Below are 12311 nucleotides of genomic sequence, written 5' to 3'. Positions count from 1 at the left end.
GGTGCCCAGGCTGGGTGAGGGATGCTGACTTCCCAGAACTCCCAGCATGGGATGGGTTGGGTTGGAAGGGACCTCAAAGCCCATCCAGGTCCAGTCCTGGTGGTGCTAATGCTGATGGTGATGGAGATCATGGAATTGTGGAATGGTTTGGATTGTGAGAGACCTCAAAGCTCATCTAGTTTGACTCGTGGTGGTGCTAATGCTGATTGTGATGGAGATCATGGAATGGTTTGGGTTGGAAGGAACCTCCAAGCCCATCCAGATCCTCCCCCGGCCATGGGCAGGGACAACTCCCACTGGATCAGGGGCTCCAAAGCTCCTCCAGCCTGAAGACCTCCAGGGATGGGGCAGCCCGGGTTTCTCTGGCTTCCTGGGCCAGGGCCTCCCCTCCTTCATTCCCATCCCTTCTGGTGGGAAAAGGCCCTGGGGCGCTGGTCGACAGCGGCCCAACAGGATCCAGCAGTGGCCACAGAGGCCCAGGTGGCCACCAGCATCCTGGCTGGGGTCACCATGGGGTGTCCAGCAGGCACAGGGATGGGATCGTCCCCTGGGGAGGCCGCACCTGGAACCCTGTGGTCAGTTTTGGGCTCCTCACTCCAACAGGGACCTGGAGGGGCTGGAGCGCATGCGGAGAAGGGGATGGAGACCCTGGGAAGGGCCGTGGTTTGGGAGTGACGTCGGGTCAAGAGTTGGATTGGATCTGGAAGGACTTTTCCAACCCAACCCATTCCAACGTTCCCTGGTTCCAAGAGGGACCTGGAGGGGCTGGAGAGCGTGCGGAGAAGGGACCGGAGCTGGGAGGGGTGTGGAGAGGCCGGGAAGGGTGTGAGGGGTCTGAGGGGGCTTTGGTGTGGAGAAGAGGAGCTGAGGGGAGACCTCGTCGCTCTCTGCAGCTGGCGGGGAGGAGGTTGGAGCGAGGTGGGTGCTGGTCTCTTCTCCCAAGGAACAAGGGATGGGACGAGTGGGACCGTCCTCCAGTTGGGCGAGGGGAGGGGGAGACGTGAGCTGCACCCACAGCTGGATCCCAGAGCCTCCCAGCCTCCCCATCTCACTCCCAGTGCCTCCCAGTCTCCCCATCTCCCTCCCAGTGCCTCCCAGTGTCCCCAGCGAGGCTGCAGTGAAGCCCCCAGTGCAGCTCTCAGTGTTTATCAAGCATCGAGGCAGCAGTGGGGGGGCTGGGGGGAGCCCGCAGTGGGGCAGGCGGGGGTCGGGGGGCTGGGGGGCACGGACGGCGCTGGAGCGGCTGCGCAGGAGCTGGGGTTCCTTCAGGAGCTCTGGTGGGGGGAAAGGGAGGAGATGAGGGGGGCAGAGACCCCAAACCCCAGGGAACCACCACAATCCAGAGACCCCCAAACCCCAAGTCCCACCAAACCCCATGGACCCTGCAAACCCCAGGTCCCCATAGATCCCAAGGATCCTGAAACCCTAGAAACACCCATTGCCCCAGATCCCTTAAACCCTCAGGACCCCCAGACTCCAGGCACACCAAAACCAAAGAGACCCCAAAACCCCAGACACCAACAACACCCACAGACCGCAAAGATCCACCCAAACCCCAGGTTCCCTCCAGACCGCAGGTCACCCCCAGACCCCAATGACCTCCAGACCCAGGGACCCCAAGACTCCAGGGAGCACCATGAACACTATGGACTCTGCAAAGACCAGGGACTAATACAAACCCCAGGGACACCCAAACCCAGGACCCCCCGAACCCAACGTTTCCCCCCCGCCCCCAAATCCCAGAGACCCTCCAACCCCAAGGACACTCCAGACCCCAGAGATCCCCAAACCCCAAGTGCCCCCAAACACCAGGAACCCCTCAAACCCCAGATCCCCCCAGACCTCATGGACCCCCAGTCCCTAGGTCTCCACCAGCCCTTGGGATCTCTCGAGGTCCTGGAACCCCCAGAGACCTGAGGGACCTTCCCAAACCCCAGGGACTGAATTGAAACTCAGGGACTCAAACCCCAGAGACCCCCAAACCCCATGTGCCCGCAAACCTGAAGGATACCCAAGTCCCACCAAACCCCAAGGATCCCGAAACCCTAGAAACACCCAATGTCCCAGATCCCTTTAAATCCTAGGGACCCCCAGACTCCAGGGACCCCAAAACCAAAGAGAACCCCAGATCACAATGACCCCCCAAACCCCACGCCTCCCCAGGACCCAATGATCTCCCAGACCCTAATGACTCCCCAAAGACCCAGATCCCCACAGACCCTAATGATGCCCCCAGACCCCAATGAACCCCCAGAATGAAATGACACCCCAGACTGCAATGATCCTCCAAAGTCCAGGTCCTCCCAGACCCCAATAACTCCCAAGACCCCAATGAACCCCCAAACCCCAGGACTCCCATACCCCAAAGACCCCCTCCCGAATCCCAGGTCCCCCCAGATCCCAATGATCCCCAAGACCTCAATGAGCCCCAAAACCCAGTGAGCCCCAAGAACTCAAAGGCCCCCCAATCCCCACATCCCCACCAAACCCCGGGCCCCCCAGACCCCTCAAAGCCCCAGATCCCAAAGACCCCTGAAATCCCAGGTCCTCCACAGAACCCAATGACTCCCTAAACCCCAATGAAACCCCAGACCCCAATGACAACCAGACCCCACTGAGCCCCAGCCCACTGTCCACCTGTCCCCCACTGACCTTGTTGCGGCCGTAGAGGACGAGCCCCAGCGCCAGGAAGACGAAGCCCAGCACCAAGCCCCCCACCCCCGTCAGCATCTTGCTCCTGGCGCCGTCCGCCTGCAGCTCTGCGGGGCCGAGAGCAGGGGCTCAGGGCTCGGGGGGCCCCGTCCCACTCCCCCTGCCCCCAGCCCAGGCTCTTACCCCACGCCTGGGTGACGGGGCGCTGCAGGCTGGCGTGCTCCACCTGGCACGTGTAGGTGTCCCCGCGCTGCGGGATGCTTTCCAGCATCACCAGCACCTGGTAGGTCCAGTCTCCGTTCTGCATCACATCCGTGGACACCACGCCCTCCACCTCCTCGTGCCCGTTCTTGAACCACTTCACCTCGATCTCGGCGGGGTAGAAATCCGTCACGGCACAAACCAGCCTGTCGGGCTGGGGCAGGGAGCCCGACTGCACGGGGTGGATTTCCACCTGGGGCTGCACTGGGGGAGAGCGCCAGAGAGCTGCCCCGGGGCTGCCAGAGCCCAGGGGCCACCCAGCCTGGACCAGGGCTCGCCCTCTGCTCCCCAGACAGGGGGCCGGGGGCTCGCGGGGCAGGCCGGGAGGCAGAGAGCACAGAGGGGCTACTGGGAGAGGGCTCCGACACCCTCAAGCCCAGCCGGAGCTCTCCAGGGGCGAGAAAGCATGGAATGGCGAGGCTGGGAAGGACCTTGGAGACCCTTGAGCCCAACTGGAATGACTGTCCAGGTATGAGGAACCAGAAAGCAATGAATTGCTAGGTTGGGAAAGACCTTGGAGACCCTCAAGGCCAACCAGAGCTCTCCAGGTTAGAGGGACTGGAAAGCATTGAATCACTAATTTGGGAAAGACCTTGGAGACCCTGAAGCCCAGTTGGAGCTCTCCATGTACGAGGAATCAGAAAGCATTGAATTGCGAGGTTGGGAAAGAGCTTGGAGATCCTCAAGGCCAACTGGAGCTGTCCAAGTACAAAGAAAAAGAAAGAATTGAATTGTGTGTTTGGAAAAGACCCTGGAGACCCTCAAGCCACTGGAGTTCTCCAGGTTTGAGAGACGAGAAAATATTGAATCGCTAGGTTGGGAAGGATTTGGAGACCCTCAAGGACAACTGGACATGGCCGGGAGCTGGACTGGAGGAGCCCTGGGGGTCCCGTCCAGCCGCGGCTGTGGTGGGGCTGGGGGCCTCGGGGAAGGGCGCGGGGGCTCTGCGCGAGCGCGGCACGGACACGCGCTGCCCTCCTGCGCCCGGGGGCTTGGCTCGTGCCCGACCCCCAGAGAGGGGCTCCCACGCGCTCACCTCGACGATCCATGGTGAAAGGATTCCATGCCTTGTAGTTATTGTGGCAGAACGTGTCCACCTGACCCCGTAAATACTGCAGGATGTCCTCCTGGCTGTTCCAGTATTTGGCAACAGGCTCTCCCAGGTGGGTGTCGGCCACGAAGACCCCCACATCGCTGTCGAAGTGCAGGAGCTGCTCCCGGTTGTAGATGTATCTCTGCACAAACCTCACCCGCTCGGTGCCGTTGGTGAAGTAGCAGTCGGCTTTACCCTGGTGCTGGAAGAATCCTGTTGGTGCAGAGCTGGGGTGAGGAGCCGCTGCCCCTTCCCCCTCCAGCGCCCAGCGATGGGGCAGGTGGGAGGAGGCCCGGGGACCCCCTTTCATATCCATCCCTTCCCTCTGGATCCACTCCCAAAATCTAGGTACACACCTTCCCTCTGGATCCAGCCCTTCCCTCTAGCTTCATCCCTTCCCCCTAGCCCCATCCATTCCCTCCAGGTGCATCCCTTCCCCCAAGCTCCATCCCTTCCCCCTAGCTCCATCCCTTCCCCCTAACTCCATCCTTTCCCCCTAGCTCCATCCATTCCCTCCAGGTGCATCCCTTCCCCCAAGCTCCATCCCTTCCCCCTAGCTCCATCCCTTCCCTCTGGGTCCATCCCTTCCCTCTGGATCCATCCCTTCCCTCTGGGTCCTTCCCTTCCCCCTGGATCCATCCCTTCCCTCTGGGTCCATCCCTTTCCTCTGGATCCATCCATTCAGGTTGGATATTAGGAAATTTTTTTCATGGAAAGGGTCATTGGGCACTGGAACAGGCTGCCCAGGGAGGGGGTTGAGTTTCCTGGAGGTGTTTAAGGGATGGGTGGACGAGGTGCTGAGGTTTAGTGGCCGACAGGGATGGTTGGACTCGATGATCCAAGGGGCTTTTTCCAACCTGGTGATTCTATCATTCCGTCTCATTCAATCCATCCTGTCTGGATCCAAGCCTTCCCTCTGGGTCTAACACTTGCATCGGGGCCCATCTCTTTCCTCCCATCTTATCATTTCCCTCTAGGTCCATCCCTTCCCTCTAGGTCCATCCCTTCCCTCTGGATCCATCCCTTCCCTCTAGGTTCATCCCTTCCCTCTGGATCCATCCCTTCCCTCTGGATCCATCCCTGCCCTCTGGGTCCATCCATTCCTTCTGGGTCCATCCCTTCCCTCTGGGTCCATCCCTTCCCTTTTCAACACCTTTATCAATGACCTGGATGAAGGCATCCAGGGCACCCTCAGCGACTTTGCAGAGGACACTAAGCTGGGAGGAGCTGCCGATCTCCTGGTGGATTTTGAGTCTCCAAAGAGATCTGAACAGGCTGGAACGCTGGGATCCACCACTTCCCTTGGGGTCAATCTCTCCCCTCTAGATCCTGTAATTCCCTCTGGATCTGTAGCTTCCCTTTCAATCCATCCCTTCCCTCTGGATCCATAAATTCATTTTCAATCCATCCCTTCCCTCTGGCTCCAACCCTTCCCTCTGGGTCCATCCCGTCCCTCTGGATCCATCTCTTCCCTCAGACCCCACCCTTCCCCCTAGCTCCATCCCTTCGCCCTAGCTCCATCTCACCCCTGTAGGTCCATCCCTTCCCTCTGCTTCCATCCCTTCTCTCTGTATCCAACACTTCCCTCCAGGACAATCCATTCGCTCCAGGTCTATCCCTTCCCTCCGGATCCATCCCTTCCCCAGGGTCATGCCCGGGGACCCCCTTTCCCCATGCCACCCCCTCTCCCCCTGGCTCGCCCTCGCGGCCCCCCAAGCCGGGCTTGGGCTCCGGCCCCCCGGCAGCGCCCAGCACCTCCCCACGCCGTGGGGCTGAGCTCACCTCGGCTCTCCTCGCCGGCAGCCCCGTGGGCTCCCAGCGCCACCAGTGCCACCAGCACGGCCCCAGCTCCCAGCACGCCAGCAGCCCCCATGGTGCTCCCGGCACAGAAGGCAGAGGTGCCGGCACCCCCGAGCCAGCCGCACTCTGCCCCAGTGCTGCCCAGTGGCGCCACTGGCAGTCCCAGCGCGGCCCAGTGCGCAGCGCAGCTGGGCAGCATCACTCGTCTCCAGGCAGAGGCGCGGGCGCGCGGCCGTCCGTCTGTCTGCTCCTCAGGGTGCTCTGGGCCGGGGCTCTGCCTGGGAACAGCTGAGGCGCCCTCGGGGCTCCCTGCCATTGGCCCACAGCTTGGAGAGCTTCTCCTGCCCCAGATGCCCCGTCCTTCTCCTCTGGGGGCATCTCTTCCCCTGGATGCACCACTGCCCTCTGGATCCATCCCTGCCCTCGGAATCCATCCCTGCCCTCTGGATCCATCCCTTCCCTCTGGATCCATCCCTTCCCTCTGGATCCATCCCTGCTCTCTGGGTCCATCCCTTCCCTTTTCAACATCTTTATCAATGACCTGGATGAAGGCATCCAGGGCACCCTCAGTGACTTTGCAGAGGACACTAAGCTGGGAGGAGCTGTCAATCTCCTGGAGGGTTTTGAGTCTCCAAAGGGGTCTGAACAGGCTGGAGCGCTGGGATCCACCACTTCCCTCAAGGTCAATCTCTCCTCTCTAGATCTTATAATTCCCTGTGGACCCATAACTTCCCTTTCAATCCATCCCTTCCCCCTGGATCCATAACTTCCCTTTCAAACCATCCCTTCCCTCAGATCCATCCCTTCCCTCTCATTCCATCCCTTCTCTCTCCATCCAGCCCTTCTCTCTCAGTCCATCCCTTCTCCCACCGTTCCCACCATCCCCCACACTCTGGTGTCACTGACAAACTCACTGAGATGCCCCCAATCCCACTCTCGGTGTCACTAATGACAATAGTGACGAGGGTGACAGGACCGTTCATAGTGACAGAGATGGAGATGATGGTCGTACCCGTCACGGTGCTGCTGATGCTGATGGGGACGGAGATCATGGAAGGGTTTGGGCTGGAAGGGACCTCAAAGCCCATCCCCTTCCAACTGCTGCCATGGGCAGGGGCAAATCCCACTGGATCAGGGGCTCCAAGCCCCATCCAACCTGCCCTTGAACCCTCCAGGGATGGGGCAGCCACCCCTGCTCTGGGCAGCCCCTTTCTGTACTGGAAGCTCCTCAACAAGGCAGGAGAACCCCAACTCTCTCCAGCCCTCGCATCATCCCCGTGGCCTCCTCTGGCCTCGCTCCAACAGCTCCGTGTCCTCCCCATGCTGAGGGCTCCGGAGCTGGACTCGGGCTCCAGGTCGGGTCTCTCCAGAGCCAGCAGAGGGGCAGGATCCCCTCCCTCCTGCTGCTCCCCCGGCTTTGGATGCACCCCGGGACACGGGGGGTTTCTGGGCTGGAAGCCCACTCTGCTGGCTCGTGGGGAGCTTCTCCTCGTCCAGCACCCCAAGGCCTTCTCCTCAGGGCTGATCCCGATCCATCCTCCACCCAGCCTGGCCTTGGGCTTCCATTGCCCTGGCCCAGTGCAGGACCTCGCCCTTGGCCTCCTTGGACGTCATGAGGTTCACCCAGCCTTGACTCTCCTGATCGTCCATGTCCCTCTGGATCCATCCCTTCCTTCAAATCCCTCCCTTCCCTCTGGATGCACGCCCTTGCTCTGGATCCACTCCCAAAATCTAGATTCATTCCTTCTCTTTGGACACATCCCTTCCCTCTAGCTCCATCCCTTTCCTCTAGCTCCATTCCTCCCCTCTGGACTCGCCATTACCTTCTGGGTCCATTACCTCCTATGAGTCCATCTCTCCCCTCTGGATCCACCCCTTCCCCCTAACTCCATCCCTTCCCTCTAAGTCTGTCACTTCCGTCTGGCTCCATCCCTACCCTCTGGATCCATTCCTTCCCCCTATTTCCATCCCTTCCGCGTAACTCAATATCATCCCTGCAGGTCCATCTCTTCCCTCTGGTTCCATCCCTTCCCTCTGGATCCAACACTTCCCTCTAGGACAATCCATTCTCTCCAGATCCATCCCTTCCCCCTGGATCCATTCTTTCCCCCTAGTTCTATCTATTCCCTCCAGGTCCCTCCCAACTCATCCCCAGGCTTATGCCCGGGGACCCCCTTTCCCCATGCCACCTCCTCCCCAACAGGATCGAGCAGTGGATCCTTCTCTCTGGCTCCATCCCTTCCCCCTGGATCCATCCCTTCCCTCTGGATCCATCCCTTCCCTTTTCAACATCTTTATCAATGACCTGGAGGAAGGCATCCAGCGCACCCTCAGCGACTTTGCAGAGGACACTAAGCTGGGAGGAGCTGTCGATCTCCTGGTGAGTTTTGAGTCTCCAAAGGGATCTGAACAGGCTGCAACGCTAGGATCCACCACTCCCTTCTGGGTCAATCTCTCCACTCTAGATCCTATAATTCCTTCTGGATCCATAACTTCCCTTTCAATCCATCCCATCCCTCTGGATCCATGCCTGTCCTCTGGATCCATCCCTGCCCTCTGCATCCATCCATTCCCTCTGGGTCCATCCCTTCCCTCTGAGTCCATCCCTGCCCTCTGGATCCATCCCTGCCCTCTGAGTCCATCCCTTCCCTCTGAGTCCATCCCTTCCTTCTGGGTCCATCCCTTCAGGCTGGACATTAGGGAAAAGCATCTCATGGAAAAGGTCTTCGGGCACTGGCAGAGGCTGCCCAGGGAGGGGGTTGAGTCACCTTGCTGGAGGGGTTTAAGGGACGGGTGGACGAGGTGCTGAGGGACACGGGTCAGTGATTGATGGGAATGGTTGGACTCGATGATCCAGAGGGTCCTTTCTACCTACTGATTCTGGGATTCTGTGATTCTGTGATCCTACTCTGGGACTTCAACCACCCTGACATCTGCTGGAAAAGTATCCCGGCAAGCTGGGGGCAATCCAGGAGACTCCTGGAGTGCATTGAGGGTCACTTCTTAGCGCAGCTGGTAGAGACCTCGACCCGAGGAGATGCAAAACTGGACCTGGTGGTCACCAATACGAGCGAACTGACCAGTGACATTAGGATCGGTGGCAGCCTGGGCTGCAGGGATCGGGCACTGGTGGAGTTCAAGGTCCAGAGGGATAGAATCATAGAATCATAGAATAACCAGGTTGGAAGAGACCCACCGGATCATCGAGTCCAACCATTCCCATCAAACACTAAACCATGTCCCTCAGCACCTCATCCACCCATACCTTAAACCCCTCCAGGGAAGGGGACTCAACCCCCTCCCTGGGCAGCCTCTGCCAGTGCCCAATGACCCTTTCTGTGAAAATTTTTTCCTAATGTCCAGCCTAAATCTCCCCCGGTGGAGCTTGAGGCCATTCCCTCTCGTCCTGTCCCCTGTCCCTTGGGAGACGAGCCCAGCTCCCTCCTCTCCACAACCTCCTCTCAGGGAGTTGGAGAGAGCAATGACTGAACTCATGTTCAGTCGCTGTCAACCAACACCCCCAGGTCCCTCTCCTCCAGGCAGCTTTCTAGACAGACTTGTCCTAGTCTGGAGCTGCTCAGGGTTTTTGTGCCCCAAGGGCAGGACCCGGCATTTGGCCTTATTAAACCTCATCCCATTGGTCTCAGCCGACGGATCCAGCCTGTTCAGATCCCTTTGGAGCCTCCCGACCCTCCAGCAGATCCAGCTTCCACCCAGCTTAGTGTCATCTGCAAACTTGCTCAGGGTGCACTCGGTGCCTTCATCCAGGTCATTGATAAAGACATTGAACAGGGCTGGACCCAGCACTGAGCCCTGGAGAACCCCACTTGTCACTGGCCTCCAGCTGGAGTTAACTCCATTTCCCACCACTCCCTGGGCCCTCCAGCCAACCAGTTTTCCACCCAGGAGAGTGTGCACCTGTCCAGGCCAGAAGTGACAGTTTCAGAAGCAGAATGATGTGAGAAACTGTGTCACAGGCTTTACTGAAGTCCAGGAAGATCCATCCACAGCCTTTCCCTCATCCAGCAGCCGAGTCACTTTGTCATAGAAGGTGATCAGGTTAGTCTGTCAAGACCTGCCTTTTGTGACCCCGTGTTGACTGGGCCTGATCCCCCGGTTCTCTTGCATGAGCTTCATGATCGCACTCAAGATCACCTGCTCCATGACTTTCCCTGGCACTGAGGTCAGACTGACAGGCCTGGAGTTCCCTGGATCCTCCCTGCGACCCTTCTTGTAGATGGGCACAACATCAGCCTCCAGTCCAGTGGGACTTCCCCAGTCTTCCAGGACTGTTGGAAGATGATGGAAAGGGGTTTGGCCAGCACATCCGCCAGCTCCTTCAGTACCCTTGGGTGAATCCCATCCGGCCCCATAGACTTGTGGGTGTCTAGTCGGGCTAGCAAGGCTCTGACCACCTCCTCTTGGATCACGGGAGCCTCATTTTGCTCCTCTAGCTCCTGGGTTTGTGCACAGACGGAATGACTCTCTTTACAATTAAAGACTGAGGCAAAGAAGGCATTAAGTACCTCAGCCTTTTCCTCATCCCCTGTCACTGTTGTTCCTTCTGTGTCCAATAGGGACTGTATGGTCTCCCTAGTCCTCCTTTTATTATTTATATATTTATAGAAGGATTTTTTGTTATCTTTCACAGACTTGGCCAATCTGATTTCTAGTTGAGCCTTAGCCCTTCTGATTTTTTCTCTGCACAATCTCACCTCCCTCCTGTAGTCCACCCAAGTTGCCTGTCCCCTCTTCCAGAGCCCATAAACATTTCTCTTCTTCTTGATATCACTCAAGATCTCTCTGTTCAACCAAGCTGGCTTTCTCCCCTGACGGCTTTTTTTCCAGAACATGGGGATGGCTTTCTCCTGAGCTGCTAGGATTTTTCTCCTGAGCTGCTAGGATGTGTGACAGGTGAGGAGCAGAGTCAGGACACCATTTCAGGAAAGCAGACTCCCAGCTGGTCAAGGAATTACTCAGTAGGATCCCCTGGGATGACGTCCTCCAAGACAAGGGAGCAGAACAGAGCTGGAAGATGGTTTCCGTGCCACACAAGAGCGCTCAGTCCCCGTCTGTAGGAAATCAAGCAGGGAAGGGAAGAGACCGGCGTGTCTGAGTCGAGACCCGCTGGTTAAACTCAAGAAGAAGAGGGAGCCGCACGGGCAGGACAAGCAGGGACGGGGAACCTGGGATGTTCCTCAGGACGCTGCCCGGTTGTGTAGGGATGGAGCCAGGAAGGCCACGGCACAGCTGGAGCTGAACTTGGCCAGGGAAGGGAAGACCAACGAGAAGAGCTTCTACAGGTCCATCCACCAAAAGAGGAAGGTCAAAGAGAACATATCGCACTGATGGTTGGAAACGGTGATCACGGCTCAGCAGACGAGGAGAAGGTTGACGGACTTAACAACGTTTCTGCTCAGTCTTCGCTGATAACCGCTCTCCTCTCCCCTCCCGCGTCATGGGACAGCAGGATGGTGACCAGGGGGATAAACCCTCTCCCACTGTAGAGGAGGATCAGGTTCGTGACCAGCTGAGGAACCCGAACATTTATAAGTCTATGGGAGCTGAGGAGCTGCACCCCGGAGTCCTGAGGGGACTGGCAGATGTGGTTGCCCAGCCACTCTCCATGATATTTGAAAAGTCACGGCAGGTGGGAGAAGTCCCTGGGGACTGGAAGAAGGGTAACGTCGTGCCTGTTGTTAAAAAGGGAACGCAAGTCAGGGGATCACTGACCTGCCAGCCTCCCCCCTGTGCCTGGGGAGATCATGGGACAGATGCTCCTAGAAGCTCTGCTCAAGCCCATGGAGGACAGGGAGGTGATTAACGGCAGCCAGCACGGCTTCACCAGGGGAAGGTCCCGTATGACCAGCTTAGTGGGTGACCTCAGCAGTGGACACGGGTGATCCGATGGATGGGATCTACCTGGGCTTCTGTAAAGCCTCTGACATGGTCCCCCCCAGCATCCTTCTCTCTAAACGGGAGAGAGAAGGATTTGATGGGTGGATGGTTCAGGGGATAAGAAGGTGGTTGGAGGGTCGTGTTCGAAGCGTAGTGGTCAATGGCTTCAAGTCCAGATGGAGGATGGTGACCAGTGGTGTCCCTCAGGGGTCCGTACTGGGATCGGTGCTGTTGAATATCTTCAGCAGTGACGCAGACAGCGAGATCGAGGGCCCTCTCAGCAAGTTTGGAGGTCACAGCGAGCTGGGTGGGGCAGTTGCCACACCTGAAGGACGAGATCATCCCGAGGGACCTGGACAGGCTGGAGAAGTGGGGCTGGCAGAACTTCATGAGGTCCAACAGGGCCAAGTGCAGGGTCCTACACCTGGGTCAGGGCAATCCCCGACTTCAGTACACGATGGGGGATGATGGGATGGAGAACAGCATGAGGAGGAGGACTTGGGGTGCTGGGGGAGGAGAACTTCAACCTGAGCCAGCAACGTGTGCTCGCAGCCCAGAATCCAAGCGCGTCTTGGGCTACATCAGAAGCCGCGCGGCCAGCAGGGCG

At 58.6% G+C, this 12311-nt stretch overlaps 1 protein-coding gene across 1 annotated transcript; it reads right to left on the bottom strand.

Moving 5' to 3' along the window:
* Window positions 1-1197: 1197 nt before the first annotated feature.
* On the bottom strand, window positions 1198-6057 carry LOC138733896 (class II histocompatibility antigen, B-L beta chain-like). Its single transcript, XM_069881412.1, has 5 exons — window positions 5789-6057; window positions 3950-4219; window positions 2836-3117; window positions 2653-2759; window positions 1198-1274 (listed from the first exon to the last, which is right to left on the bottom strand). Exons 1-5 carry the CDS (start codon window positions 6003-6005, stop codon window positions 1266-1268), a joined length of 885 nt encoding a protein of 294 aa, XP_069737513.1. The 5' UTR covers window positions 6006-6057; the 3' UTR covers window positions 1198-1265.
* Between the last annotated feature and the right edge of the window lie 6254 nt (window positions 6058-12311).

The sequence above is a fragment of the Phaenicophaeus curvirostris genome, unplaced genomic scaffold (assembly GCF_032191515.1).
Source record: "Phaenicophaeus curvirostris isolate KB17595 unplaced genomic scaffold, BPBGC_Pcur_1.0 scaffold_44, whole genome shotgun sequence".
NCBI classification, from domain to species: Eukaryota; Metazoa; Chordata; class Aves; order Cuculiformes; family Cuculidae; genus Phaenicophaeus; species Phaenicophaeus curvirostris.
Note: the sequence above shows the minus strand (reverse complement) of the source record. Positions and strands in the feature narration are given on the sequence as shown.